The sequence below is a fragment of the Lepidochelys kempii genome, chromosome 1 (assembly GCF_965140285.1).
Source record: "Lepidochelys kempii isolate rLepKem1 chromosome 1, rLepKem1.hap1, whole genome shotgun sequence".
Lineage (NCBI taxonomy): Eukaryota > Metazoa > Chordata > Testudines > Cheloniidae > Lepidochelys > Lepidochelys kempii.
The window spans coordinates 17,363,505-17,388,917 of record NC_136380.1 but is presented as its reverse complement, the minus strand read 5'-3'; the positions used below and the strand labels follow the sequence as shown (position 1 = coordinate 17,388,917).

Here is a 25,413-nt window from a genome sequence, read left to right as displayed (position 1 = left end):
AGAATTTTGCAAAGGTGTAATAATTATTAGCACTTACAAGATGCCCTAATCACAGCAGGATCTGTTTATGGGTGTGGTTAGACTACATAGCTGCTGCCCACCTCTAAGGGTTGCAGGCCTAATGTTTCATGGCTGAAATCCTTTCCTATCTCATCCTCATCTAAGTCAAGACAGTACTTGGGTGCAGTGATGAACTGGGTGCAGTGATGAACTGCCAAAAGTTGAAGAACCAGTTCCTTCAGTCGCTCCCGGTCTTCGGCAGCACTTCGGGGGCAGGTCCTTCAGTCGCTCGGGGTCTTTGGCAGCACTGAATGACAAGACACCGAGCAAGTGAGGGACCCGCCCCTGGATGAGTATTTACAAAGGGATTCTCAGGGGAGCCTCCCCAGTCAACAGCTCAGACAGGACAGGCCCCCCGGGCCAACTGGCTCCAGCTCACCATTCCTTGGGTGGGAGACCAGGTAAAATCCACGTGGTGTTGAAGAGTGCTGCTTACACTCCCCTTCCGTGCATACTGGTCATTTAGCCCAACCCCCTGCTCAAAGCAGGACCAGTCCTCAATTTTTGCCCCATATCCCTAAATGGCCCCCTCAAGGATTGAACTTACAACCCTGGGTTTACCAGGCCAAAGCTCAAACCACTGAGCTATTACTCCCGCCTGAACGAATCCCCCAGCCTGATAGTACTGTCCATTCATTCAAGACTGAAGCACAACCCACACTACAGATACACATTAGCGCCTGCGCAGTAGACCTGTCCCCAGGGAGCGTTCAGCGCGAGACCGAGGGAACTCAAGAGCTCCCGTACGCGTAGGGCGAAGTCTGCAAGTGTCCTGGGAACACGCCAGCAGGGGGGGACCGGTGGCGCATGCGCGATGTGGTCGCAAGGTTATTTTTTTTTAAGCCCATCGCGGCCGGGCTGGCGGGGTCACTTTCTGCGCGTGCGCAGCGGTGGTACCGGCGCTGTCCCTGAGCGGCGTGTCATGGCGGCGGGCGGAAGCGGCGGGCGCTGGTTCCTGGCTCTGGCGCTCGGGGTTTCCCTTCTCAAATGTCTCCTCATACCGACCTAGTAAGGGCCGCGGAACCGGGCCGGTACAGGCCCCCCCCCCCGGCCACGTCTCTCTGTGTGTCCGTGTCCTGCCCAGCGCCGCCGCCGCCTCCGCCCGCCCGGTCCCCGGGGAGCCGCGCTGACAGCCCCGGCCCATCCCCTGCGCGGGGGCCAGCGGGTCCCCCGCCCCGCCCGCCCCGCACTCCCTGGGCGGGGGGAGCTGTGGCGCCTCAGGGGTCAGGCGGGCCGCCCCAGGTTGCCTTGGCACCACCCGCGCAGTGTCGCGCGGCCCTAACGCCCCGGGGTGCCCCGCGGCGGCGCCAGGTGGGCAAGCGGCAGCCCCGCTGCCTCCCGGCGCGGCCTTGCAGGGCGGCCGCCGAGCCTCCGCTCTGGGGGCTCCCGCCGGGGGTCCTGTGTTAGTGCAGCGGCTCTTCGCCGTCGAGCGCAGCTGCCTCACACCCAGAGAGCGGTGCCCCGGGGTTTATGAAGTCAGCTGGCAGTGAGGCTCCTCCCCCACCCCACCCCCGCCAAAGCAGCCCCTAAAGAGTTACATCTTGTACGAGCTTTTGCTGGTTTGAGCTGCAGATTCCCCCGCCCCCCGCCGCCCTCTTTTCGTGCTGCTGGAGGTTGCAGATCAGGTCATCTGAGAGTCAAAAATCTTTTCCAACGCCCACCTTTGCTTTGGTTTACTTTGTGCTTGACACTAGTGGCCTTATCTGTCACCCATGAAAGTGATGCTGAATTTTGCATATGAGTTTCAAAATGTCTAGGCTTTTAGCACAGATACTGATGGCTCCAGCTAGGCTACCAAGCCCCCAGATGGAGGAAGGCTATTTAATAGGACTGCGCACTTACGTGATGTGGCATTGTGGGTGTGTTTGTTTTTCTAATACTGTACCTCAGTTATCATAATTTGTCTCAGAATTGATAAATTTTGAAAGTGAGAATCCATCTTCTTTCTTTGTCCTGATTGGGAATAAATTTGGGGTTGTAATGATGATGGAGAGTTGAAAGCATTGTTATCTGGCACCTTCTGTAGAGAGTATTAAGAATGTTCCTAAGCAACCTGATTGATGTTCTCACCTCTTAAAAAATCTCACTTCAAATCTGTGCTAGAGGATCAAAGTATGATGTCTGCTTTCCTCAAAGAAGAGCAAAATAAAGGTTTTGCTCAAGGCCGTCTGTGACCCTTTATGGGTGTGTTTTTTTAACTCTCTCAAAATAAGAAATTTGTTTTAAAGATGCAGTGTGAAGTCTCTTACTTTCTGTGAAAAGTTTAATAGTAAACAAAAGATGCTTCTACTGTTAAATTACATAGTTACAGGTTTCAGAATAGCAGCCATGTTAGTCTGTATCCACAAAAAGAAAAGGAGTACTTGTGGCACCTTAGAGACTAACAAATTTATTTGAGCATAAGCTTTCGTGAGTACTCCTTTTCTTTTTATAGTTGTTTCAGACATTTACAGAGTGGGATTTTCAAAAGTTTATAAATGACTGGAACACAGGTGCTTTTAACTCAAACTTAAAACTTAAGTATGAACACTGTCATTTGCTAAATATGAGCATATTCATTTCCTTAGTATGTTCATAAGTATTTGTTGGAGAAGCTCATTATTAATACTGTTTGATGCTTAGATCTGTTTTCATATTACATAAAATCTTTCTCATGCTCATATGAGGTTTGATTCTGCAATTATAAAGCAGAATGGTTTGATTTTTTTAAACACGTCTCGTTAATTTTGTAACATGAGCAAAGTACTAAAAACTGACCTTTTTATAACAGCACTGGAATCATAGAATCATAGAATATCAGGGTTGGAAGGGACCTCAGGAGGTCGTCTAGTCCAACCCCCTGCTCAAAAGCAGGACCCATCCCCAATTAAATCATCCCAGCCAGAACTTTAAGACAATTTACCCTTGAGGTAACCAAAAGCATTACATATTTATAATGCAACTTTAATAATTTGGCAGATAGCTGTGTCAGATCAGAACAACATCAGACATGAATCTTCCAGTATTCTCTGTAATAGCTTTTATATTTCTGAGTAACAGGAGTCAGCTTTTCTATAAATTGGGACGGTTTTCAGTTGGTCAGGCTCCCTGTACAATAAGAATACTCTGCAAAAAGAAAAGGAGTACTTGTGGCACCTTAGAGACTAACCAGTTTATTTGAGCATTATCTTTCGTGAGCTACAGCTCACTTCATTGGATGTAGCTCACAAAAGCTTATGCTCAAATAAATTGGTTAGTCTCTAAGGTGCCACAAGTACTCCTTTTCTTTTTGCGAATACAGACTAACACGGCTGTTACTCTGAATACTCTCTGCAGTGAGTCTTTGCAATAGGTGTCGTTAAGGTGAGAATGGTGTTATCAAAATGTTTAAATCTGATGCCAATACTTAATTTTAAAAAGTTCTTTACACGTTCAAGTAATCTGGTAGTACTAATTGTTTGTTTGTAATAGTTTCTGTTGCCTAGCAACTAGAGTAAAGTTTGTAATAAGTACTAATGCTAATGGTAGAATATTATAAACTAAAATAAGCCCTATGCAAAGGAGATCTTTTTTAGCTTTGTATGTTCTCCATTGTTTTCTGTCTATATTTCTAACAATTGTTATATGACCTGGAGGATAACAAGATTATAAAGGAATGGCCAGCATGCATTTGTCTAGAACAAATCATTCCAAACCACCCTAATTTCTTTCTTTGACAGGGTTACTGGTCTAGTGGATAGGGGGAAGCAGTAGATATGATATATGTTAATATTAATAAGGATTTTGACACAGTGCCACATGACCTTCTCATAAGTAAACTAGGGAAATGTGGTCTATATGAAATTACTATTACGTGGGAGCACAGTGGGGTGAAAGCAGTACTCCAAAAGTGTCAGTGGTTTGCTGTGAAACTGGCAGGGTGTATCTAGTGGTCCTGAGTCCAGTACTTTTTAATATTTTCATTAATTACTTGGGTAGTGGAATGGAGAGTGCACTTATAAAATTTTCAGATGATGACAAGCTGGGAGGGGTTGCAAGCACTTTGGAAGACAGGATTAAAATTCAAAACAACCCTGACAAATTGGGGAATTGGTCTGAATTCAACAAGATGAAATTCAATACAGACAAGTGCAAAGTACTTCCCTTAGGAAGGAAAAATGAAATGCACAACTATTAAATGGAGAATAACTGCCTAGGTGGTAGTACTGCTGAAAAAGATCTGTGGGTTATAGTGGATCACAAACTGAATGAGTCAACAATGTGATGGAAGTTGCGAAAAAGGCTAATATTCTGGGGTATATTAACACGAGTGTCGTGTACAAGATATGGGAGGTAATTGTTGTGCTCTACTCGGCACTGGTGAGGCCTCATTTGGATTAAAGGTTTAGGGTTTATTTAGTCTTGAGAAAAGAAGATGGAGGACCTGATAAGTCTTCAAATTTGTTAAGAGTTGTGGTAGAGAGGACAATGATCAATTGTTCTTCATGTCATCTGAAAGTAGGCCAAGAAGTAATGGTCTTAATCTGCAAGATTTCTACGAGATAAATTTAGGTTAAATATTAGGAAAAACTTTCTAACTATAAGGGTAGCTAAGATCTGGAATAGGCTTCCAGAGGTTGTGAAATCCTTATAATTCAAAGTTTAAAAAAAAAAACAGGTTGGACAAACACCTGTCAGGGATGATCTAAGTTTACTTGGTTCTGCCACATCACAGGAAGCTGGACTTGACTTGTCGAGGTCCCTTCCAGCCCTATATTTCTATGATTCTATTACTTTTAAATTGCTTTACTTAAAAATAGGAACTTCAGCTCCTGATGCCAAGCAAAACTGAGAACTATACTGGATCCTAATATTCCTGCTTGTTAGCAATTTGTAGAAACCAAGATGACTCGTGCTCTCTTATAGTTACTACTGTACTCAGGCTGCTTTTTTAGAATTGTCTAGTTACCACTACGGCTTTGATGCAGCTAAATTCACTGGACTAGCAACGCAAATAGTTTCTTTCGGATTCTTTTCTGTAGTACCTGTAAATGGTTGAATATTTTGAAAAAGATTTTTTTTAATCTTTAAATCTGTACATGCCCTATTATTAATGTCCGTATTCTTTGCAGTCATTCCACAGATTTTGAAGTACATAGAAACTGGCTTGCCATCACTCACAATTTACCAGTTTCTCAGTGGTACTATGAAGTAAGTTCTTGTTCTGTTCATTTGCTTTTTAATTGTGTGTGAGTTTTGTACTTATTAGAGACACCAGTCTGACATTCCGAATGAAGTCCTTTCTTACAGAAAATATACATCATGGATACTGATGGTCAGTAGTTCGTGGTTGTTTTGCAGTAATGCCCAGGGATACCAATCATGGATCAGGACTCCATTGTGTTAGTGTGATTCTCTCCTCAGGGCACCCAGAACCATAAGCTAGTGTGTTACTCTCTGTCTCAGAAATTTTGGGAGAGCTTTACTAAAGCTTAAACTGTGTCAGCTACCTGCCATGCCAGTCTGTTAGCTTAGCTGAGGGGACACGCTTCATTTTGATATATATGCTGAGGTGGCTTGTAGTCAAACTAAGAATAAGGTCATTACTAAAGTGTGTAGATTTAAGTGATACAAAGCAAGAGTAACAGAGACAGGAACAGTATGAAAGAACCTGAATGAAGCAGTTCACAATGAACATCAGTCCACATCAGAAAAATAATTGGCACCCTTGTGAAGAGAGAGTTGTTTTGTTCTGTTATGGGTTCTTATACCGCCATCACTGTAGTATCAATGATAATAAAAATTTACAGGTAAGCAAAATAAGAAAAATGCTGCTTGAGAACTTTAGTTTGTTTTAACAATATTTACTTTGTATATTTTGACATTTGATGTTGATAACTTGTGTTTTAAGTTATAAAGCTTTAACTTTTTGAATCTCAATGCCTACTGTCACTAGATTGTCTGACAACCCCGCCCCAATATTTTTTTGTTATTTAAATGGATAAAAATTGAAAAAAATGCTTTAAAATGAACAATGATATTATCAGTCAGTTGTAAAAAAATAAAACAAAATGCGAATTCTGCCACACCTACCCATTGCCAACCCCAAAAGACTTCCAGTTCCTCCATAAACACTACTATCTCATAGGAGAGCTGCTGAAGTCATTTTCAGCATTGTACGTTTTCAGCATTCAGCATGTTCAGTTCCATTGTGAAGTAGGACTGAAATCAAAGTTTGTTTGATACTGGCTGCTGGAGTGAACATACCAATTAATCTCATATGACAAACTTTTCTATATAAAAATCTCTGTGAGCAGCTGTCTTGATCTTCAGATATGAATTGGTAAATCTTATTTTGTTTTTAGGCAACTTCTGAGTGGACCTTGGATTATCCTCCGTTCTTTGCTTGGTTTGAATATGCACTTTCACACGTTGCCAAATACTTTGACCAGGAAATGCTGGTTATCCAAAATTTGAACTACTCCAGTCATGCAACAGTCTTCTTCCAAAGACTTTCTGTCATTTTTACAGATATTCTCTTTGTGTATGCAGCCCATGAGTAAGTCTCAGTGTTCTGTTCTTTGGGGACAATGGGGTGTCTGTTTAAAGTATCGAGTTTCAGAAATGGGCAGGTGGTAATCACAAAGGTGTCTACATAGAGACTTGTAAATGTCTGGAAAGAACACAGTTGGCTAAACCTATTCAAGGAACAAGTGGGGTGGGGTGTAGCTGAGAGACCTTTTTTCCTCTTTTATCTGGGGAGTCTAATGTTGTGGGCACAATTAAATTTATTTTAGACATTAGTTACCTTCTGTCATATGTAATGTACTTGGCAGTTTAAGAATTCTGAAGGAATTCAGAGCTCAGACTGGATGACCTAAATCTTTTTTCACCCTGTTATGATTCTAAACATGAAAGAATCTCATTCATGTAATTTTGACATCTTGTCACATATTAAACCGTTCTTGTCTATTGGTCTTGTCTTCCAAATTTAACTTTTTATTGGCAATTAGTTAAGCAGTCTTAATAAAAGTTCATAGCATATTTGAAATATACCGTGGATTTGGGGGAGGGCAAAGAGTGTGTGTAATCTCTCACGTTGGGGGCGGGGAGTGAGAGCATGTATTTTGAAGAAAAATCTGTTGCCCACCAGAGTGATTTAGAAATAGCGAAGTCTTGCAACAACACTCCACTCAGTAAAAGTATGGTCATAGGTTCTGTATTTTTTTAAAGTACAATAGAAATAACTTTTAAATAAATACTACCTTGCATGTTGCATTCCAAACATGCTAATGCATGAGAATCTGGTAATGAAACTTATTGACTGTAAAGTAAATAAAAGTTATGCTGACTATTATATTTTCCTTCTCCAAGGTGAGAGAATGCAAAAAACAAATTAGATTTTAAAAATTCCTTGATTTAATAACAAAATGTTATGGTTGTAATGTAGACAAGGAAAAAAACTTCAAAAATTATCGTTCTTAACCTTAAAGCCCTTATAATTTTCTAAATTCTGTTTGATACTTTCTTCTTGGGAAATTAGTCAGACCTTCAGAGTTTTGTGTTTGAAAAATAAAACAACTGTTCCTATTTTAGGAAAAACATATTTCCAGTTATACAATGTCATTGCAAATTAATTTTTTCTTTGATAATTTGAATGAATTATCAGAAATTTGCTATCACTTTTACTAACTGGCATATGGCAGAACTTCCCTGTAGAGATCATTTTCCGTGTTGTTAATATAAATAGGTGCTAAAATAAATAATTCTATATTACTGTTTGATTTCCTTCATTCAGATGCTGCAGATGTGTAAATGGGAAACGACCTGGAAAAGAACTTCTGGAGAAACCAATGTTTGTTCTTGCTGTTTTGCTCTTATGGAACTTTGGCTTATTAATTGTGGATCGTATCCTTTCAGTTAGTTATCAAAATCTAGCAAGACTTTAAACAAATCAAATACAATATACACAAAAACCACTGGCACTATCTAATATCTTAGTCAGAACTAATATTACTCTTGATTGCAACCTTTGTGTTACTGTTTGGGTTTCAGGAGGGTCTCAGCTGAGTAAAGTTTCATTGTAACAATATATTCAAAGTTTATTTGTAAAAGTTCTGTGATCATGATAATATAGCTCCAAAGAGTTGGATTACAGCTAGAGGTGGTTGGAATTTACTGGTTTGGCAAAGCTAAAGTGTTTCACAGAGACGGTTAAACTTCTCTAGGGTTCAGAGGGTCCACAACTCTGGAGCAGTCAGCGTAGCAAACTCTCTTTGACTTTGATTTGTTAGTGTGCAACCTAGAACTTGAATTAACTTTCTTTGCCTTTAATTTTCAACATTTCATTTAAAAGAAAAGAGGAAGTAGAAAATGATAATGCTAACTAACAGATCTAGCAGGCATCAGTCAGTCTTGGCAAAATGTGCACTGATCTAGCTAGGAGCACTTGTTAGTGGCAGTTAATATACATTAAAAAATGAGCACTTCAGCAGCTTTATGAAAATCCAGTGCATCTTGAGAAGTATGAACTCTGTCATTATATTTTTAGCTGCAGTATTTGAACATCCATGACTTTAGATTAAAGTGATATTTTCCACCCTTCACCATGAATATGTACTCATCAGTGAGGTCCATTTCCATGCCATGTTTCTGACATGCCATTACCATTTTTTCAGTTATATGTGTAGTGAGGAAATATAGAAGGAGCATGGCAGCAATTATTTTTACAGCAGAAAATAACCATTTGTGACAGTTTTCCCCCAGCCGTCTCCATAGGCAGCTCAAACACCTGAATATGTCTGCTTCAAACATTTAAGTCACTTCTGAAAAGACTAGCATTTAAAACTTCAGCAAAAAGGGGGGATTTTTCATCAAGTGAAAATGGTGGTGGAAGTGGATAGTGGATTATAATTGAATCCATTTAGCATAATAACCTTGTTTATAGCGTTTTTTGTTGAGTTCCATAATACACATAACACTTTGCTATATTACCTGCGTGTAACCAAGAATTTCTCAGTGAGGTTAAGCTCTGCAGCTTTTATATTTTCTAATTAGAACTGATAACAAAAAGGTAATTTTAGAGCCAACTTGGAGTAATAATTTAGGAATGTTTCCTTGATTATAGTTCCATTTGATCTGTTTGCTGATTGTGGACTTCAGATTCTGTCCAAGCAAACCAATGGTAAAAAAAAAGCTTCTTCCTTGACACAAGTTCAGATATTCACTTTCAGTACAATGGCTTTTTATTTGGATTGATGCTTCTTTCTGTTGCTCGATTATTTCAGGTAACCATAAAATCAAGTTGCAATGTTTCTGTTGTTCTGTGACATAACCTTTTACCTTAATCATGGTCCTGCTCCTGTTGTAATAAGTGGGAGCAGTTCTGAACTGCTGCCCGCTAGAATTGGATCTCTTAGTATTTGTTCCAGTTTTTAGTTCACTTGGCCATAAAATATTAGCTGTGCTGTGGAGACAGCATATCTGCCCACCCGGTGAGGGAATGAGCTCCATGTATTGCTGTTTAAATACACAGCTTCTTCCTAGTTGTTACAGGAGGGAACTCAGCTGTTTTGGAGGGAGCTACCAGTCCTTTGGCAGGAAAGATTACCCTGAGGAAGGGGGTTTATCTCTGAGGCTGGGGAAATATGAGGGATCCCCTGGGCTCCAAACACCCCTTAAGGTCAAGAAACTATCTTGTGACCTGAATCTACCCTGCTCTGGCCTAGTTGTTTATTCTAAGCAAATGGAAAAAATACCCATCCCTGCATTCATACATGAAATGTTTTGATGCTTTAGGCAATGGAGGAAGGCCGTCTTTGAAACTGCTAGTGTTAAGGTAGGGTGAGTTTAAATGTAGCTCTTGTGGGGTTTCCACCTCTACTACTTTTTTTTTTTTTTTTTCATTTAGAAAAGGCATTTGGAGGGTGCTCTTCTTTTTGCTGTTCTCCTGCATTTCAAACACATCTACATCTATGTCGCCCCAGCCTATTGTGTATATTTGCTACGATCCTATTGTTTCACTGCAAATAAGGCAGGTAAGTTACTGATCCTTCCTTAATGTGTTTTGTATTAATGATGTGTGGGAAGAGGGCCCAGAAGGTATAGAAAGACATGACATTTACATTCAGTGCTAACCTGTCATTACTGTCCTTGAAATTCTCTTTTATAAGTCTGACATATTACATTGGCATGAAGCAGAATGGTGATGGGGTAGCGATAAGTCCACATTTATTCAGTGGATGCAAATGAAATAGAAGCTTTGACTTAAAGTATTTTATTGGAGACTGTTTTTTAAGTTGCTCTTGTAGAAGCTTCTCTTTCTTCATGTCATTTCCGTACTTCTAAAGACTCAAGTCAAGCCAAGACTAGCAACAATTTGAGTGTTACAGAAAGCTATTTTGGAGAGATGTAGGATGGCTAGATCAGTGGTTTTCAACTTGTGGTCCATGGATCCTGGGGGGTCTGCAGACTATGTATAAGATTTCCAAAGGGGTCCGCACTGTCGTTTGACATTTTTTAGAAGTCCGCAAATGAAAAAAGGTTGAGAACCACTGGGCTAGATGACCCAGCTGGTCCCTTCGAACCCTATTTCTATGGATTACTGTTCACTTTATAGTGTTCAAAGATATGCTAGATCTTTTTCAGAAGAAAAGGAAAGACACTAGTCCCTGTGCCAAAGAGAAGACTATCTACAGTTTAAATACTATACAACAAATGAAGGTTACAAATAATAGAGCGGGGATGGGGTAAGAGACAAGATTAGAAGCAATATGATTTCATATCCTGGCATCTCATTGAAGATATTTCCTCATGCAAATGAAAATAAGGGGGGAAAAAAGATCCAGGAGAACAAATATAAACCCACTTATTGTGGGCGTAACAAAGAGGTGAGTTTTCAAGATCTAAATGAGATGGTACTGGCTATGCAGATTGGAATAGGGTGAATGCTTCATGCATAGTGAACAGCAAGTACAAGGATATAAACCTTGCAAAGAATGTTCTTCACTTTAATCTCCAGAATTCCTCAAGTTAATGGGACTTATTTGAAAGCAACTGCGTCCATGCGCGAGGAGAGTTAAGGCATCCACAGACTAATTGTATTTTGCAGATGTCTATAAATTCAGAAGAGAGAAGAAGGAATGAAAAGTGAATAAACCAATAAGAAGTCATTAAATCCATGTCAATGCACAACATGCCTTGTTTAGTTGGAGCTGTTTTACCAGCAAAATGAAGATTGGTTGTCTTCCCAAACTGCTGCAGACTTGACTTTTTTTTCATCAAATAGCCTATTTGGAACCAGTTGGTAAAAAGTACAGTCTAAATGTTTAAAAGGAGATATTCTGACACTGGCCTCTAACTAATGGTCATAGATATTTACATTTCACTGGCAAAATGACATTTATGTTGCATTACCAGAATAAAGTCAATGATGATAAAGTTCAAGTTAGTTATCAGAAAGAATAGATGTAGGTAGACTGAATTTAATTTTTCCTGCTAAGACCTACTTTGAAATAATGGTCCATTTGAATTTATCATGGCAATAAGTGTTCTTTTCCTCATGCATACACTAAATAGTGCTAAGGACTATCTCTGTTCCTTCTATTCTGTTGAAGATGCAAGCTCATAAAGTGGCAGCAGTTAGAGCAGTATTTCATAAGTGGTGTGTAAAAAAATGTAAGCATTTTAAGCTGAAAGTAATGGCATTCTAATTCTAAACCATAGCTGCCTAAGATTTTCTATAAATATAGCAAATCTGTATATTTCACGATCTGTTCTAAACTGGATAACATTTACGTAGATACACGTAAAAGAATAAATGGACACAAATCAGATGTCAAGAATTATAACATTCATAAACCAGTCGGAGAACACTTCAATCTCTCTGGTCACTCGATTTCTGATCTAATAGTGACTATACTTCAACAAAAAAACTTCAAAAACAGACTCCAACGAGAGACTGCTGAATTGGAATTAATTTGCAAATTGGATACAATTAACTTAGGCTTGAATAGAGACTGGGAGTAGTTGAGTCATTATACAAAGTAAAACTCTTTCCCCTTGTTTATTCCTCGCCACTGTTCCTCAGATGTTCTTGTTAACTCCTGGAAATGTGCTGGAAATGGCCCACCTTGATTATCACTTCAAAAGGTTTTCTCTCCCCCACCTCACTCTCCTGCTGGTAATAGCTCATCTTAAGTGATCCACTCTCCTTACAATGTGTATGATAAACACTCATTTTTTCATGGTCTGTGTGTATATAAATCTCCTCACTGTGTTTTCCACTTTATGCATCCGATGAAGTGAGCTGTAGCTCACGAAAGCTTATGCTCAAATAAATTGGTTAGTCTCTAAGGTGCCACTACTACTCCTTTTCTTTTTATTTCCTTTTATTCCTTTGTCTGTATCCATCTGTTTGTCCTATATTAAGCTTGTAAGTTCTTTGGGGCGGGGGCTGTCTTTTTGTTCCATGTTTGTACAGCGCCTAGTACAGTGGGGTCCTGGTCCAAGACTGAGACTCCTAGGTGTTGTTATAATACAAATAATAAACTAGCAAATTAAAGTAGAGCTCTCTGGCAGTTGAGAAATGGGTATAACTTTGAGATTTGTAAACCTAGTTGTTGAACAAAACACTGATTACTCACTGAAGATATTCACTTAAGGGTGATACTCGCACTAGCTTCTTTACTACTCAAGTCAATTTGTTTGCTTCCCATTCCTCTTCTACCACCCCAAATATCTCTATTAATACGAATGTTAATTTTCTGTAGATGGATCCCTCGAGTGGAGCAGCTTCAGTTTTCTTCGCATTACTTTGCTGGGATTGATTGTCTGCCTTATTTCTGCTCTTTCATTGGGACCCTTTGCAGTTCTGGTAATGTCTTCTTATTCCCTAGCCCTCTAACCTTTCTTTTAGGGCTAGTCTACACTACTGTGCTACACTGGCACAGCTGTAGCACATCTGGTAAAGACACAGTATGCCAACGGGAGAGCACTCTCCCATCAGCATAATTACTCCACCTTAATGAGAGGTGGAAGGTATGTCTACGGGAGAGTGTCTCCTGCTGACTTAGTGCTGGTGGACAGTGCTTAGGTCGATGTAACTTGCGTCACTCGTGGGGGGGGGTGGCTTTTTAACACCCCTGAGCGACATAAGTTACATTGACTTAAACGATAGTGTAGACAAGCCCTTAGAAACAAAGTTGAACAATTTTAAAAAATTGTGAAGAGTCTCTAAACGAGGGTCCTCTTCTATTCTTTTTGTTCCCTACAGGGCCAGCTGCCTCAAGTCATTTCACGGCTTTTCCCTTTCAAGAGAGGCCTCTGCCATGCTTATTGGGCCCCTAATTTTTGGGCTTTGTACAATGCAGTGGACAAAACATTAGCAGTTGTTGGTACAGTAAACTAGTTCTGTATTTTCAGTGCTTACTTGCATATAATGCCCCTGTGGTACTCAAATTCCCTTTCTGAATTCATGTAATGAATGAAATTTTGTTGCTTGTTTTTAAGATTCATTTAATCATTTGCTTTTCAGCTCTATGCATTGCATAGTGTTAGGTTCCCAATTGCTGCAGAAGAATAGCTTGATTATTGAAACTTGCGTGAAATCTCTGCCATATCTTTGTGTTCACATAACTGTTGCCGTTTATATTGATTTAAATGTTGTTATATACATACTTAATTTTTGTGAAAAGTTATAATACGTATTTATAGCTGAAAATGTACCTATGCAATTTGACAAACATTCTGTTCACTTGCAGGTATAAAATATAAATTCCTTGATCCTGAAAAGATTCCTAAAGCCTCAATGACGGGTGGATTGGTTCAAGAATTCCAGCACACCGTCCTTCCTTCTGTGACTCCACTAGCAACACTAATTTTTACCTTCATCTCCATATTGGTAACTTCAAAAAAATGATAGTCTTCGATATGTTTTTAATTTCTGTGTCCCCTTTTCCCTTGATTGAATAACATAAGTGTACCCGATTCATATACTTTTGCTCTGGAACTAGGTAAGTATCTTTGTACTGGAAAAGAGCAGTTAAGATGGATGTTGAGGTAGTAGTAATTTTGCATAACAAAGCACTCTCTGAGTATTCCTAGAATCCATAGTCTCTGTCAGCTATAGAGTATTCCAGAAACAGACAGACCTATAGCAGGAACTCTGTCAAAACCACTTTGATTACTGTGCTGGAAGTAATTCTGTAGATAGTGATTTGAGTAAAATTCAAGGGATGTATCAAGACTGGACTGAGATGCATTGTCAGAGCTCTTTGGAAAACTTGCTGAGCTCCTAATAGCATTATCTGGAGACAGGAATAATGGCGTTGGTCCCTCACTTTTTAACACCCCACCTTTTTTAATGGAGTGAGGAGCAGAAGGCTCAGGTGACTGGTAACTGGATCATAGAATATCAGGGTTGGAAGGGACCTCAGGAGGCTATCTAGTCCAACCCCTGCTCAGAGCAGGACCAATCCCCAGTTTTTGCCCCAGATCCCTAAATGGACCCCTCAAGGATTGAACTCACAACCCTGGATTTGGGAGGCCAATGCTCAGCCCACTGAGCTATCCCTCCACCAAAGTAGAAAGGATATAGAATCCTTTCATCCTAGACTGTCAATTAGTATCCTTTGGCCACCAATATACTGAATGGCCATTAGATGTTCATTTATGTGAAGTGGGTTGGTGGTTCCAGTTAAATTCCCAGAGGCAGATCCCCACAATCAGAAAAACACCATTTGTTTGGCAGTGTGAGTGAAGTTTGCATTTCTGCTGCTCATGTTGTTACTGTTATATAGATGGAAGACTTCAATCTCCAGTGTTGTCTATTTGACAGTTTCCTTCAGCACTACATATACACACCAGAAATATATACCTTCCTGGGATGCTGCAAAGCGGTGCTGTGGTAAAAGCAGGAGCTGGATGCTCATTTGTGTATTTCAATAATAACATCATAAAGCTTCATATGGGTGCAATAGCTTATATACAGGATTGTGAAATTGTACACTGAAGTCTTATTTTTGCCTGTTGTTTCTAGCCCTCTGTTTTCTGTCTTTGGTTTAAACCCCAAGGGCCCAGAGGCTTTCTTCAATGCCTGATACTTTGTGCACTGAGCTCGTTCATGTTTGGCTGGCATGTGCATGAAAAAGCAATACTCCTCACTATTCTTCCTTTGAGGTAAGTGACCTGTTAAGTGGTAGTTACTCAGATTCATGTGGTTGCAGGCTATGATTGAGGAGCTTTTCAAAGGAGGATTGTCACATTGTTTTCAGTATGATAATTCAGAGAATTCATATCTTATGTAAAACCTCTCAAACTAAAGCATCCTAATTCACTTTACATATAAGAATCATTTCATCCACCATTTAAATATAGCCCCCTCTGAGGTGGAACATATTAACTGATTGAGGGTGCAAAATAACACACACCTGCTCTAAAAGGTAGCATTACTTTTCAGGTGCTCCTAGCAATTCATCTCCTTTTAAAAGATACCTTGCATTCATGGAAAACCTTTTATCCAAGGACTTCATCATGCTTTACTAATGGTAGCTTATCCTCACAATAGCCCTTTGAGGTAAGGACTATACTAACTTTACAAATGGGCATAGAGGCACAAAGAAGCTGCATGGCTTTCAACAAATTGCTTAAGTCAAGAGTGGAATCCAGGAGTCATGACTCCTAGATAGAACTACTACATGCTTTCCTATCTTTCTTTCCATTTGAACATTGGGGGCATGTGTATTGTACATAGCATGACAATAAATTAACTTGTTTAGCTTCAGATACTTAGTAAACTTTGTGTAGGTTAACAAAAAATTAACCAGGTTGCCAAAAGCAATGCTAGCTGGCAAACTGAACCTAAATTCAGTGGCACTCTTGTGCATTCAACTGGAAATCCTGTGGCAGTTTCCATTAAATTTAAAATGGAGCTTTTAGTTGGATTAAATCTGAAAATCAATACTACAGCCACAACATAACATTCATTGTGTGCTACAGGTTTTTATATTCACACATACCTGCATCATAGAAACTGTTATGGGGAAATCTTGGTAGCTGGAAACAGGGATATTTGGGACTTCTGGTATCCAAGAAGGCATGGTCAGTGATTTAGGATTACTGAATAAGCATGACCAGGAACGAAATTAACATTTGGCCTGTCACCTTCAGGTTTTAGAATTAATGCATTAAGATGACTGGGATAGCTCACACTTATGAACAGTTGTTTCAGGATGCCTGCAAATTCAGACATGCATCACTGCATTGGATTACACTTACTTCCATGTTTGCTTCACAAACAGGATTTGAACATTCATTTTTACAAAGTTTAGATTCTGTAGCACAACTCTGTGGCCTGGAGTGGATTCTGTAGCTATGAAATACAGGGATCCCTATCCATAAGCATTAGTAGTTGATTAAGCAGATCTTCTCTTTAAATTGCTAAGATTTGAGATTCACTTTGTAGTATGCTATATTTGTGAAGGCCAGTCTTTTGGCTTCTGAGCCTCACTGTCACTTGACAGATGAAACAGCAGTTTGCTGTTTCCCATCATTTTGTTTGTTAGGACAGTGCCTTGAGGCCAATTGGAGTCAGGGCCCCATTGTGCTAGGCCCTGTACAGACAGAGACAATCTGACCCCAAAGAGCTTAAAACTAAATGCATAAGGTAAAGGGTAAGGGAGAAGGATAGAACATACAAGCAGAGTGAACAACATGATGGCTGCAAACTTCAGTTAGTTCCTCAGTTTTTTGGTTCTGTTTAAATTAGGGCTGTCGATTAATCTCAGTTAACTCACCTGATTAACTCAAAAAAATTAATTGATTTAAAAAATGAATTGCGATTAATGGCAGTTTTAATCACACTGTTAAACAATAGAATACCAATTGAAATTTATTAAATATTTTGGATGTTTTTCTACATTTTCATATATATTGTATTCTGTATTGTAACTGAAATCAAAGTGTATATTACTTTGGCTTATAAATATTTGCAGTGTAAAAATGAAGAAGAAAAATATGTTTCAGTTCACCTCATACAAGTAAGTAGTGCAATCTTTGTCATGAAAGTGCAACTTACAAATGTAGATATTGTTTTGTTACATAACTGCACTCAAAAACAAAACAATGTAAAATTTCAGAGCCTGCAAGTGCAGTCCGTCCTACTTCTTGTTCAGCCAGTCACTAAGACACACACGTTTGTTCGCATTTACAGAAGATAATGCTGCCCCCTTCTTATTTACAGTGTCACCAGAAAGTGAGAACAGGCATTTGCATGGCACTTTTGTAGCCAGCATTGCAAGGTATTTACATGCCAGGTACGCTAAACATTCATATGCCCCTTCATGCTTCGGCCACCATTCTAGTGGACTTGCTTCCATGCTGATGATGCTAGTTTAAAAAAAAAAAAAAAAAGCGTTGATTAAATTTGTGACTGAACTCCTTGGGGGAGAATTGTATGTCTCCTGTTCTGTTTTACCCACATTCTGACATATATTTCATATTATAGCAGTCTCAGATAACGATGTGATGGGTTGAGTCACAGAAACTCCCTCAAGACTGTCACTAGATATGCTGGGATAGCACTGAGAACAAACTCCGCCCCGCCCCCGCCAGAAAAGGCTTCCCTCCACTCCCGTCTTGCTGAGCTAAACACACCAGTCTGCTCTAGCACAGACCAAGAGGTTGGGCCACACACCCCTGCAGTTCACAGAAACTAAGATTTAGCCCAGGGGCTTCTCAGTTAACAGGGACTTTCCCAGCACGTAGTATTCAGTCTTTCTGGGATCCTAAACCCCGAATACATCCATTTTACTCTATATAAAACTTATATAGGGTAAAGTCATAAATTGACTACCCTCTATAACAGTGATAGAGAGAGATGCTCAGGTATTAATTACTTTGGGTTAATTAATAAAAAAAAATGGTTTTATGAAGTATAAAAAGTAGGATTTAAGTGGTTCCAAGTAATAACAGACAGAACAAAGTAAGTTTCCAAGCAAAATAAAACAAAACACACAAGTCTAAGCCTAACACATTAAGAAACTGAATACAGGTAAATCTCCCCCTCAGAGATGTTCTAATAAGCTTCTTTCACAGACTAGACTTCTTCCTAGTCTGGGCCCAATCCTTTTCAGACCAATGTTGTAGTTTATGGCCTGGGTCCAGCAATCACTCTCACCCCCGTAATTACAGTCCTTTGTTCCAGTTTCTTTCAGGCATCTCTTTGGGGTGGAAAGGCTGTCTCTTGAGCCAGCTGAAGACAAAATGGAGAGGCTTCCGGGGCCTTTTATATTTTCTTTCCAGTGAGCGGAAACCCCTTTGTTCTTCTGTGCAAAGTCACAGCAACAAGATGGAGTTTGTAGCCACCTGGGCAAGTCACATGTCCATGAATGATTCAGCTTTTTGCAGGCCTACGCCATTGTTTACATGTTAGTTTGAATGTTCCCAGGAAAGCTCAAATGTGGATTGGCGTCTCTCCCAAAGTCCATTGTTAGTTAAGTACTCTCAGTTACTTGAATGATCCTTTCACCCTATGTTGGCCAAATCTGCCTTATGTGTTTCCTGCAGCAAACACTTTACATACAAGCACAGAGCCAACGCTCACAACTTCAGATATAAAAACGATACATGCATACAAATAGGATGAATATATTCAGTAGATTATAACCTTTGCAAAGAAATGTTACATGGCATATCTAGCATAAAACATATTTCGGGTAAGTCATATTTACACTCATAAGCGTATTTATATAAAGCATTATGGAGTGCAGTGTCACAAATGACCAGCACATGTTGTTCATTTTAAGAACACTTTCACTGCAGATCTGACAAAATGCAAAGAAGTTACCAACTTGAGATTTCTAAAGATAGCTACAGCACTCAACCCAAGGTTTAAGAATCTGAAGTGCTTTCCAAAATCTGCAAGGGATGAGGTGTGGAGCGTGCTTTCAGAAGTCTTAAAAGAGCAACACTCCAATGCAGAGAACCTGAACCACCAAAAAAGAAAATCAACTTTCTGCTGGTGGCATCTGACTCGGATAATGAAAATGCCTCGGTCCGCACTGCTTTGGACTGTTATCAAGCAGAACCCATCATCAGCATAGATGTATGTCCTCTGGAATGGTGGTGAAGCATGAAGGGACATATGAATCTTTCGTGCATCTGGCATGTAAATATCTTGCAACGCTGGCTACAACAGTGCCATGAGAATGCCTTTTCTCACTTTCAGGTAACATTGTAAACAAGAAGTGGGCAGCATTATTTCCTGCAAATGTAAACAAACTTGTTTTTCTGAGGATTGGCTGAACAAGAAGTAGGACTGAGTGGACTAGCAGGCTCTAAAATTTTATAGTTTTATTTTTCAATGCAATGTTTTTTGTACTTAATTCTACATTTGTAAGTTCAACTTTCATTATAAAGATTGCACTAGAATACTTGTATTAAGTGAATTGAAAAATACAATTTTTGATTTTTACTGTGCAAATATTTATAATTAAATATAAAGTGAGCACTGTACACTTTGTGTTCTGTGGTGTATTTGAAAATGTAGAAAACGCCCAAAAATGTTTAAATGTATTCTATTATTGTTTAACAGCGTGACTAATCGTGATTATTTTTTTTAATTGCTTGACAGCCCTAGTTTAAATCCATTTAGTGAGGTTGGGTTAGGTGGAGATTACGTAACTGGAAAAACAAAGTTGAGGGCAGGAGGTGATTGGCATGAACAACCACTTGGCACAGGAAAGAACTCTCAGTGAAGTCTGACATCAATGCCTGAATGTCCGTCCTTGAACTACTTTATACAGCTACTCAGCAGCTTCAGCCTCTGGCTGGCTGCTTCCTGTGGTTTATTTCCCCAAACCCACATGGTTTGGGGGAAAGATGCAATATGAATTCTGTGGAGGAGCGTGTCTCCTTTACACTGTTTCGGGTCTAGGGGTTGCCGAGTATAAGAAATGGCCCCTGCTGGGTACCATTTTACTTCCTCCACCGCTAGTACAGCAGTAGCTGCTTAAACTGCTCGTGTTGCTGTGGTGACTTCAGTCTGTCAACTATGACTTGTGTACTTTGGTAAAATTAGGCTTGGTTTCTAAGAGGCAAAAAGTAAATCAAAGTTCTTGTATTTTAGCTTGTTGTCTGTGGAGAGCCCAAAACATGCTGGCATTTATCTAACTCTGACAACTACAGGACATTTTTCACTCTTCCCATTGCTGTTTACTCCACCAGGTAAAGTCCCATGCTTCTGCTGCTTCTCTCTCTCTCCCCCCTCCCCTACTTCATTTAATTTTATTTCCATTTTTTCAGTGATAGCTCTGCTGCCAGAAACAGTCTAAGTACACAGTGTTGGGCATTATACTGTGTGTCCAAGAGCCACTTTCAGAAAGGTGCCATGTGAAGGAGGAGAAACTGGGTTTTGGGCAGTAACAAAAACACACTAAAGAGCAAAGTGTAAGGTTTGGGCTGTGCACATAAGTGCAGGATGGATGATTTAAATTGCTGATTTAAATCAGCAGGTAGGAATCATTAATTTAAATAATGTTTGTACTTTTTAGTTATTTTCCTAAACAGAGGCCAATTCTCATTCGTTGATAACCATTAAAACATGTTGATTTGCAACTAAATATAACCTTTACAATACATTTGGTGCTTTTTGCTAACCTGGAGTATACACTATAGCTATACGCATTTATTTAAGCAATTATATAGCTTAGCTTACATTTATTCAGAATCTTATTTTTTTCCATTTTTTATTATATTAGAAAATGGTGAATAATGCATTTATTTACTAGATTAATTTTTTACTTGTGATTGGCATCCAGCTCTATTTGGATGGAAATTCAATTAAAAATGCTCAAAACCAGCATCTTAAATGTACTGGATACATGAGGAAAAAAAATTATCAAAAAGTTTATCAAAACATGTTTTAAATGTAAAACAATTGATTCATTAAGTAAAGGCGGTATTATCTGTTGTTAATTAATTGTTTCTGGTTACCATGTCCTTCAAAATTTTCAAACTAATAGATCTCATCCTCTCACCCCAGTTTTTATTCATAGATTGGAAGAGGAAAACAATCTTTCCTGCTTTTTTCAACTTCTGCTTGGTTTCTTAACTATGAATGAACTAGTCATTTAACTGAAATAGTTGAAGAAAGTGAAATTGAAATATGCTCTCTGCAATTGCAGAGGAGACTACTGCTGTCAAAAGCTGGTTTAGCACTTCATTGAACTCTGGTCCAGGTGTTTAGCCAGTGTCTTCCACCAATTCAGTTTTTTGACTTTCTTTAAGCCATGACAGCAAACATATGCTGCTTAATATTTTTGTATTTAATTTAAATAATTGTAAAAATTATAAGTTTAGGTCTTAACACAAGCTGTCTGTTAAATTTAATTTTAAATAGGTTTATTTTTCAAAACTAAACCTGTATTTAATTTAAATTAGAAAATCCAGTTTAAATCAAATCTGATTTATCTTTTTAAAAAATCATGGATTTTTATCTACCCTGAACAAGTGTGATCTTTCCTCAAATCTAAAATCCCCAAGCCTCAAGAGAATTGGGGAATTACTTCAAAGGGCAAAAATTTCAGTGATCAGACTACTACAGTATTTTAATAAAGATGGGTATGGAAAATTCTCATAGAATCATGTAGCCTGTCTTTGCTATCCGATCCTGGTTCTGCCACATTCCAGAGGTTCTATGCCTTCAAGTTTCCACATAATGATAAGCATCCTTCTACTGGGGGTGGGGTCTGGATTTGGACTCCCTTTGACATCTGGTGATGCTGCTCTTTAAAATGGAGGGGTTGCTGTGTTGAGAAGTGAGAAATTTCCTTTGCACTCTTACTTCCATTTATTACTTTGCCTTTTACATACTTTTTTTCCTAGTTAATCAGATAATTGGGCACTATTGGTTTTATGGAGGGTGCGGAATGGGTTTGTATAGTTTGTTTTCCAGTAGACTTGTTTTTTCTTAGTCAAACAAGGCAGGATCTAAGTATCAATCCACTATATTATATGGTTCTAATATATATTGCACTAATCACTGAAACTAATGATTCAATATGAAGAAATTTGTACAATAGATGTTATGAATGGGAAGGACCTATTGTGTCACTGATCATCATGCTGACTATGCAAGTTTGTTCCTTAACAAATAGTACATTCACTAGTCTAATTTTAGATGTTCCAAGAAATGGGACTTCTGCTACTCCCCTTTGGAGAGAGTGATTCTTATTACCTTTAATAAAAAATGCAAATTTAGTACTAAGTAGTTTAAATTATTGTATCTGTAATTTAAGGATGCTGAAACTTATAAAATAATAATCAAAAACATTGCAAGTTTGTTGAATTTTTAAAAATGTTCCTTATTTCAGAAATCACAACTAAAATACTGCTCATGCTGCTGTTCACAGTTTATAGCTTCTCTTCACTGAGGGCTCTGTTCAGGTAATAACTAAGCAAATATTTTATGTTTAGGCTATTGAAACACTTTTTGTATTACTGGAGGGTACTGTACTGTAGTGGTGGGGCTGGATGGTTTAGGAGGGTGGAACTGAGATACTACTAGTTCAGATCCAAGTCAGTAATGGCCAAACTGTGAGGTGTCAGTCCCTTTCCCAGTAGGCAGGTGTCCACATCAAAAACGTTTAAGAGAAGCCAAAGTTTTAATGGGCACAGAAACAAAACTATCCACTTGGTCCTGGAAACAGTCCATCCACATTGGGGGTTAATGCGTTGTCAGGTACAAAATTGTAATACCCCTTCTAAGGTGTACCTGTTATATAGCTAGAGAATTAGGATTTCAGTCTCCAAAGCTGTCATATGGCAGCTTTCATAATCACTGAATTTGGATGTGGTACTTTATTAACAATACAGTATAACTTGTCAAAGTGCTGAATGTTTTGACAAATACCAGCAAAGAGAGATCAACATTAATTTCTTGAAGACCCCACTATAGAGTATCTCCCAAGCCACTAACATATCTCTTAGCAATTCTAATGTGCATATCTCTATACAGTCTAGGGATGTACATGGGCTGTAGAAAACAGAAGAATCTGTGTGGAAAAGGCAATCAGTTCTCCATCTTACTCTTTGGTTTCTACCCTTTGAATGCTCTGCCAGGCTTTCTTCTGTTCTTGTTTTTTTGTTTTTGTTTTGTTTTGAAATGCTTTGAAGAGGAGAGATTTCATTCAGTCTCTGGCCCAAGGGGAAAGCTGTGATTTATGGGGGAAGTAGTGTCTTGGGTAGCAAGGGACCCTCTTCAGCAGAGGCAACTGTTATAATCTCAATGACAATGCTTAGTTCTAATGAAATCCCCTTAGCAGATGGGATGAAGCAGCATTTGTAGGAGTATGGAGGTACAAAACTGAGCTTGTTGCCAGAGGTAACCTTTTTCAACAGAGCACAGCAGCACCTTGATTTTTTTCTGAGTTGCAGTTAACTGATGGTTTGTATGCCCTCCAAGACAGTACTAACTGAATATCCACTTCTGCAAAGCTCTTCAGGGCTGAAGTTCTGTGCCTATACAATTTAGGGCCTCTGCTAGAGCTTAATTTGAGTTTCGTGGGGCTGATGCTCCTGATCATCTGAAACCTTGATTTGTTCAAGAAAGATGGTGTCCCCTGAGACCTCCCTCCCCAAATAAAGGTTTACCTGTAGTAAGAAACATATTTTAAAGAATATTTACAGTGGAAATATCTCTTTATGTAGGAATTATGAACCATCTTAAAGCTTTCTTTCTGTTATGGTGATCCAACAATATCTGGAAATATCTAGCCAGAAATAATGACCTGACATGTCCACTATCTGAATGTGGAAGAACTGGCATGCAGTGAATGTGCATCAAAGGCTGTGGAAGGTCTCATGGCTCATTTATGTTGGCAGGACGGGTGTGGGGCAAAGTGAAGTGAAATAATGACTGATGCGATTTCTGGTCTAGATTCAAGGCTGCTAAAACATGGAATCTTGTATTTGAGTTTTATAATCCAGGATTATAAAGAAATTAGTTTTTATGTTATGCTAATTACATGCTATCAAGCACTGTATTTCAGTAAGGGGCTATATCTGAAGTTCTAACTGGCTCATTGTGCTGTTTAAAAACATGTTGTGACTTGGTGTATAGCAGATGGGCAAGACAAAGACTTGACAAGGGCAACATGCCTCATGTTCACTGAAAAAAGAGAAAACTCTGAATTGAAATCACACTTAATATCTTTTTCTTTTTCTTCTCCCTCCTCCCCCCACAGAAAAGAGGGGCCTCTGCTTAACTGGCTGGAAACTATCTACCTCATTGAACTGGTGCCTCTGGAAATCTTTTGTGAAATTGTGTTTCCTTTGACCCCTTGGAAACTGAAGTTCCCTTTTATCCCTTTGTTGCTTACTTCTGTATACTGTGCTCTAGGCATCATATATGCTTGGCTCAAACTGTATGTCTCTGTCTTGACTGAATCGGTAACTGTCAGACAGAAGGCAGAATAAAGCAGCATTGGGACCAATTCCAAGTAAATCCTTTAGGAGGATTATCCAGCACTAGGGGGAGTTGTCTTCTAAGATCATGCACATTTTGAAAAGGCAGTGTTACTGTGTACGGTTCATCTCTATGTATGCTGCTTTTCAGCATCTCTGTACTGTCAACTATTGTCCCTCTCATCAGAATAGCTCTTTGAAATATTGCAGAGCACATGGTGAGATGCCACTTGCCCTGAATAAATTGTGAAATTTAATTGAAAAGAATATTGTATTAAAATTGTCTTTTTAAAATGTCTAGATTACTTCTCTGAAGAGAATGTGTATGGTTTCCTTGTTAATGAGTGATTTTGCCAGAAACCAGTATGGCTACTTATAATAAGGGATCACTGCTGTATAGAAGAGAACATAATGATAATCATGTACTGTGGAAAATGTAAATAAAATACTTTTTTATATTTCTGCATTAAAACCTCTTTCTGGCTGTCTTTTGAGCTGGAGGGGCATCTGTACAAATGAGGAGTAAAATTAATATACAGTGTGGAATTCGTATGCTGATCAGTTTTTTTTGCTAGACACATTTGTGAAACCCAGTGCTGAAATCTTATGAAGATCAGATACTTCTAGTTGCGCCACTATCTGACTTGTCTATTTCTGCTGCGCTGGTTTTCTCCATTTTATACCCCTGCCTCCCAAGTAATTTCCAGCATTCTGGCTATCCTTAACCATCTTGGAGAATGATAGGCACCAAATGGTAGCCAATTCTTCTGACAGAGTTGTCATAATCCCAATAAAAGCACAAGGAACATGCTGTTGGGAATATTGGGTTTCTTTATTGCTTTTGCATGATTTTGCGTGACTTTTTATAAAATAAAAATGAAAATTTTTAAAATGTTAGATGTGGGATTACGTGTATCCACACAATGTGAATGT

General features: G+C 39.0%; 1 protein-coding gene across 8 annotated transcripts; it reads left to right on the top strand.

Moving 5' to 3' along the window:
* Positions 1-781: 781 nt before the first annotated feature.
* ALG8 (ALG8 alpha-1,3-glucosyltransferase) lies at positions 782-25,136 on the top strand. 8 transcript variants are annotated; one of them, XM_078852187.1, is made up of 13 exons: positions 782-803; positions 5,151-5,229; positions 6,384-6,577; positions 7,817-7,926; positions 9,238-9,305; positions 9,929-10,055; positions 12,789-12,892; positions 13,292-13,412; positions 13,779-13,918; positions 15,056-15,195; positions 20,144-20,241; positions 22,389-22,461; positions 24,261-25,135. In XM_078852187.1, the coding sequence occupies exons 3-13, from the start codon at positions 6,474-6,476 to the stop codon at positions 24,490-24,492; spliced, it is 1,317 nt and encodes a 438-aa protein (XP_078708313.1). In that variant the 5' UTR covers positions 782-803; positions 5,151-5,229; positions 6,384-6,473; the 3' UTR covers positions 24,493-25,135. The 8 variants fall into 8 exon arrangements, with proteins under 8 accessions (XP_078708313.1, XP_073191647.2, XP_073191637.2 ...); XM_073335546.2 differs by lacking the exon at positions 782-803 and adding an exon at positions 863-887; XM_073335536.2 differs by lacking the exon at positions 782-803 and adding an exon at positions 927-1,068.
* The last annotated feature ends 277 nt before the right edge of the window (positions 25,137-25,413 follow it).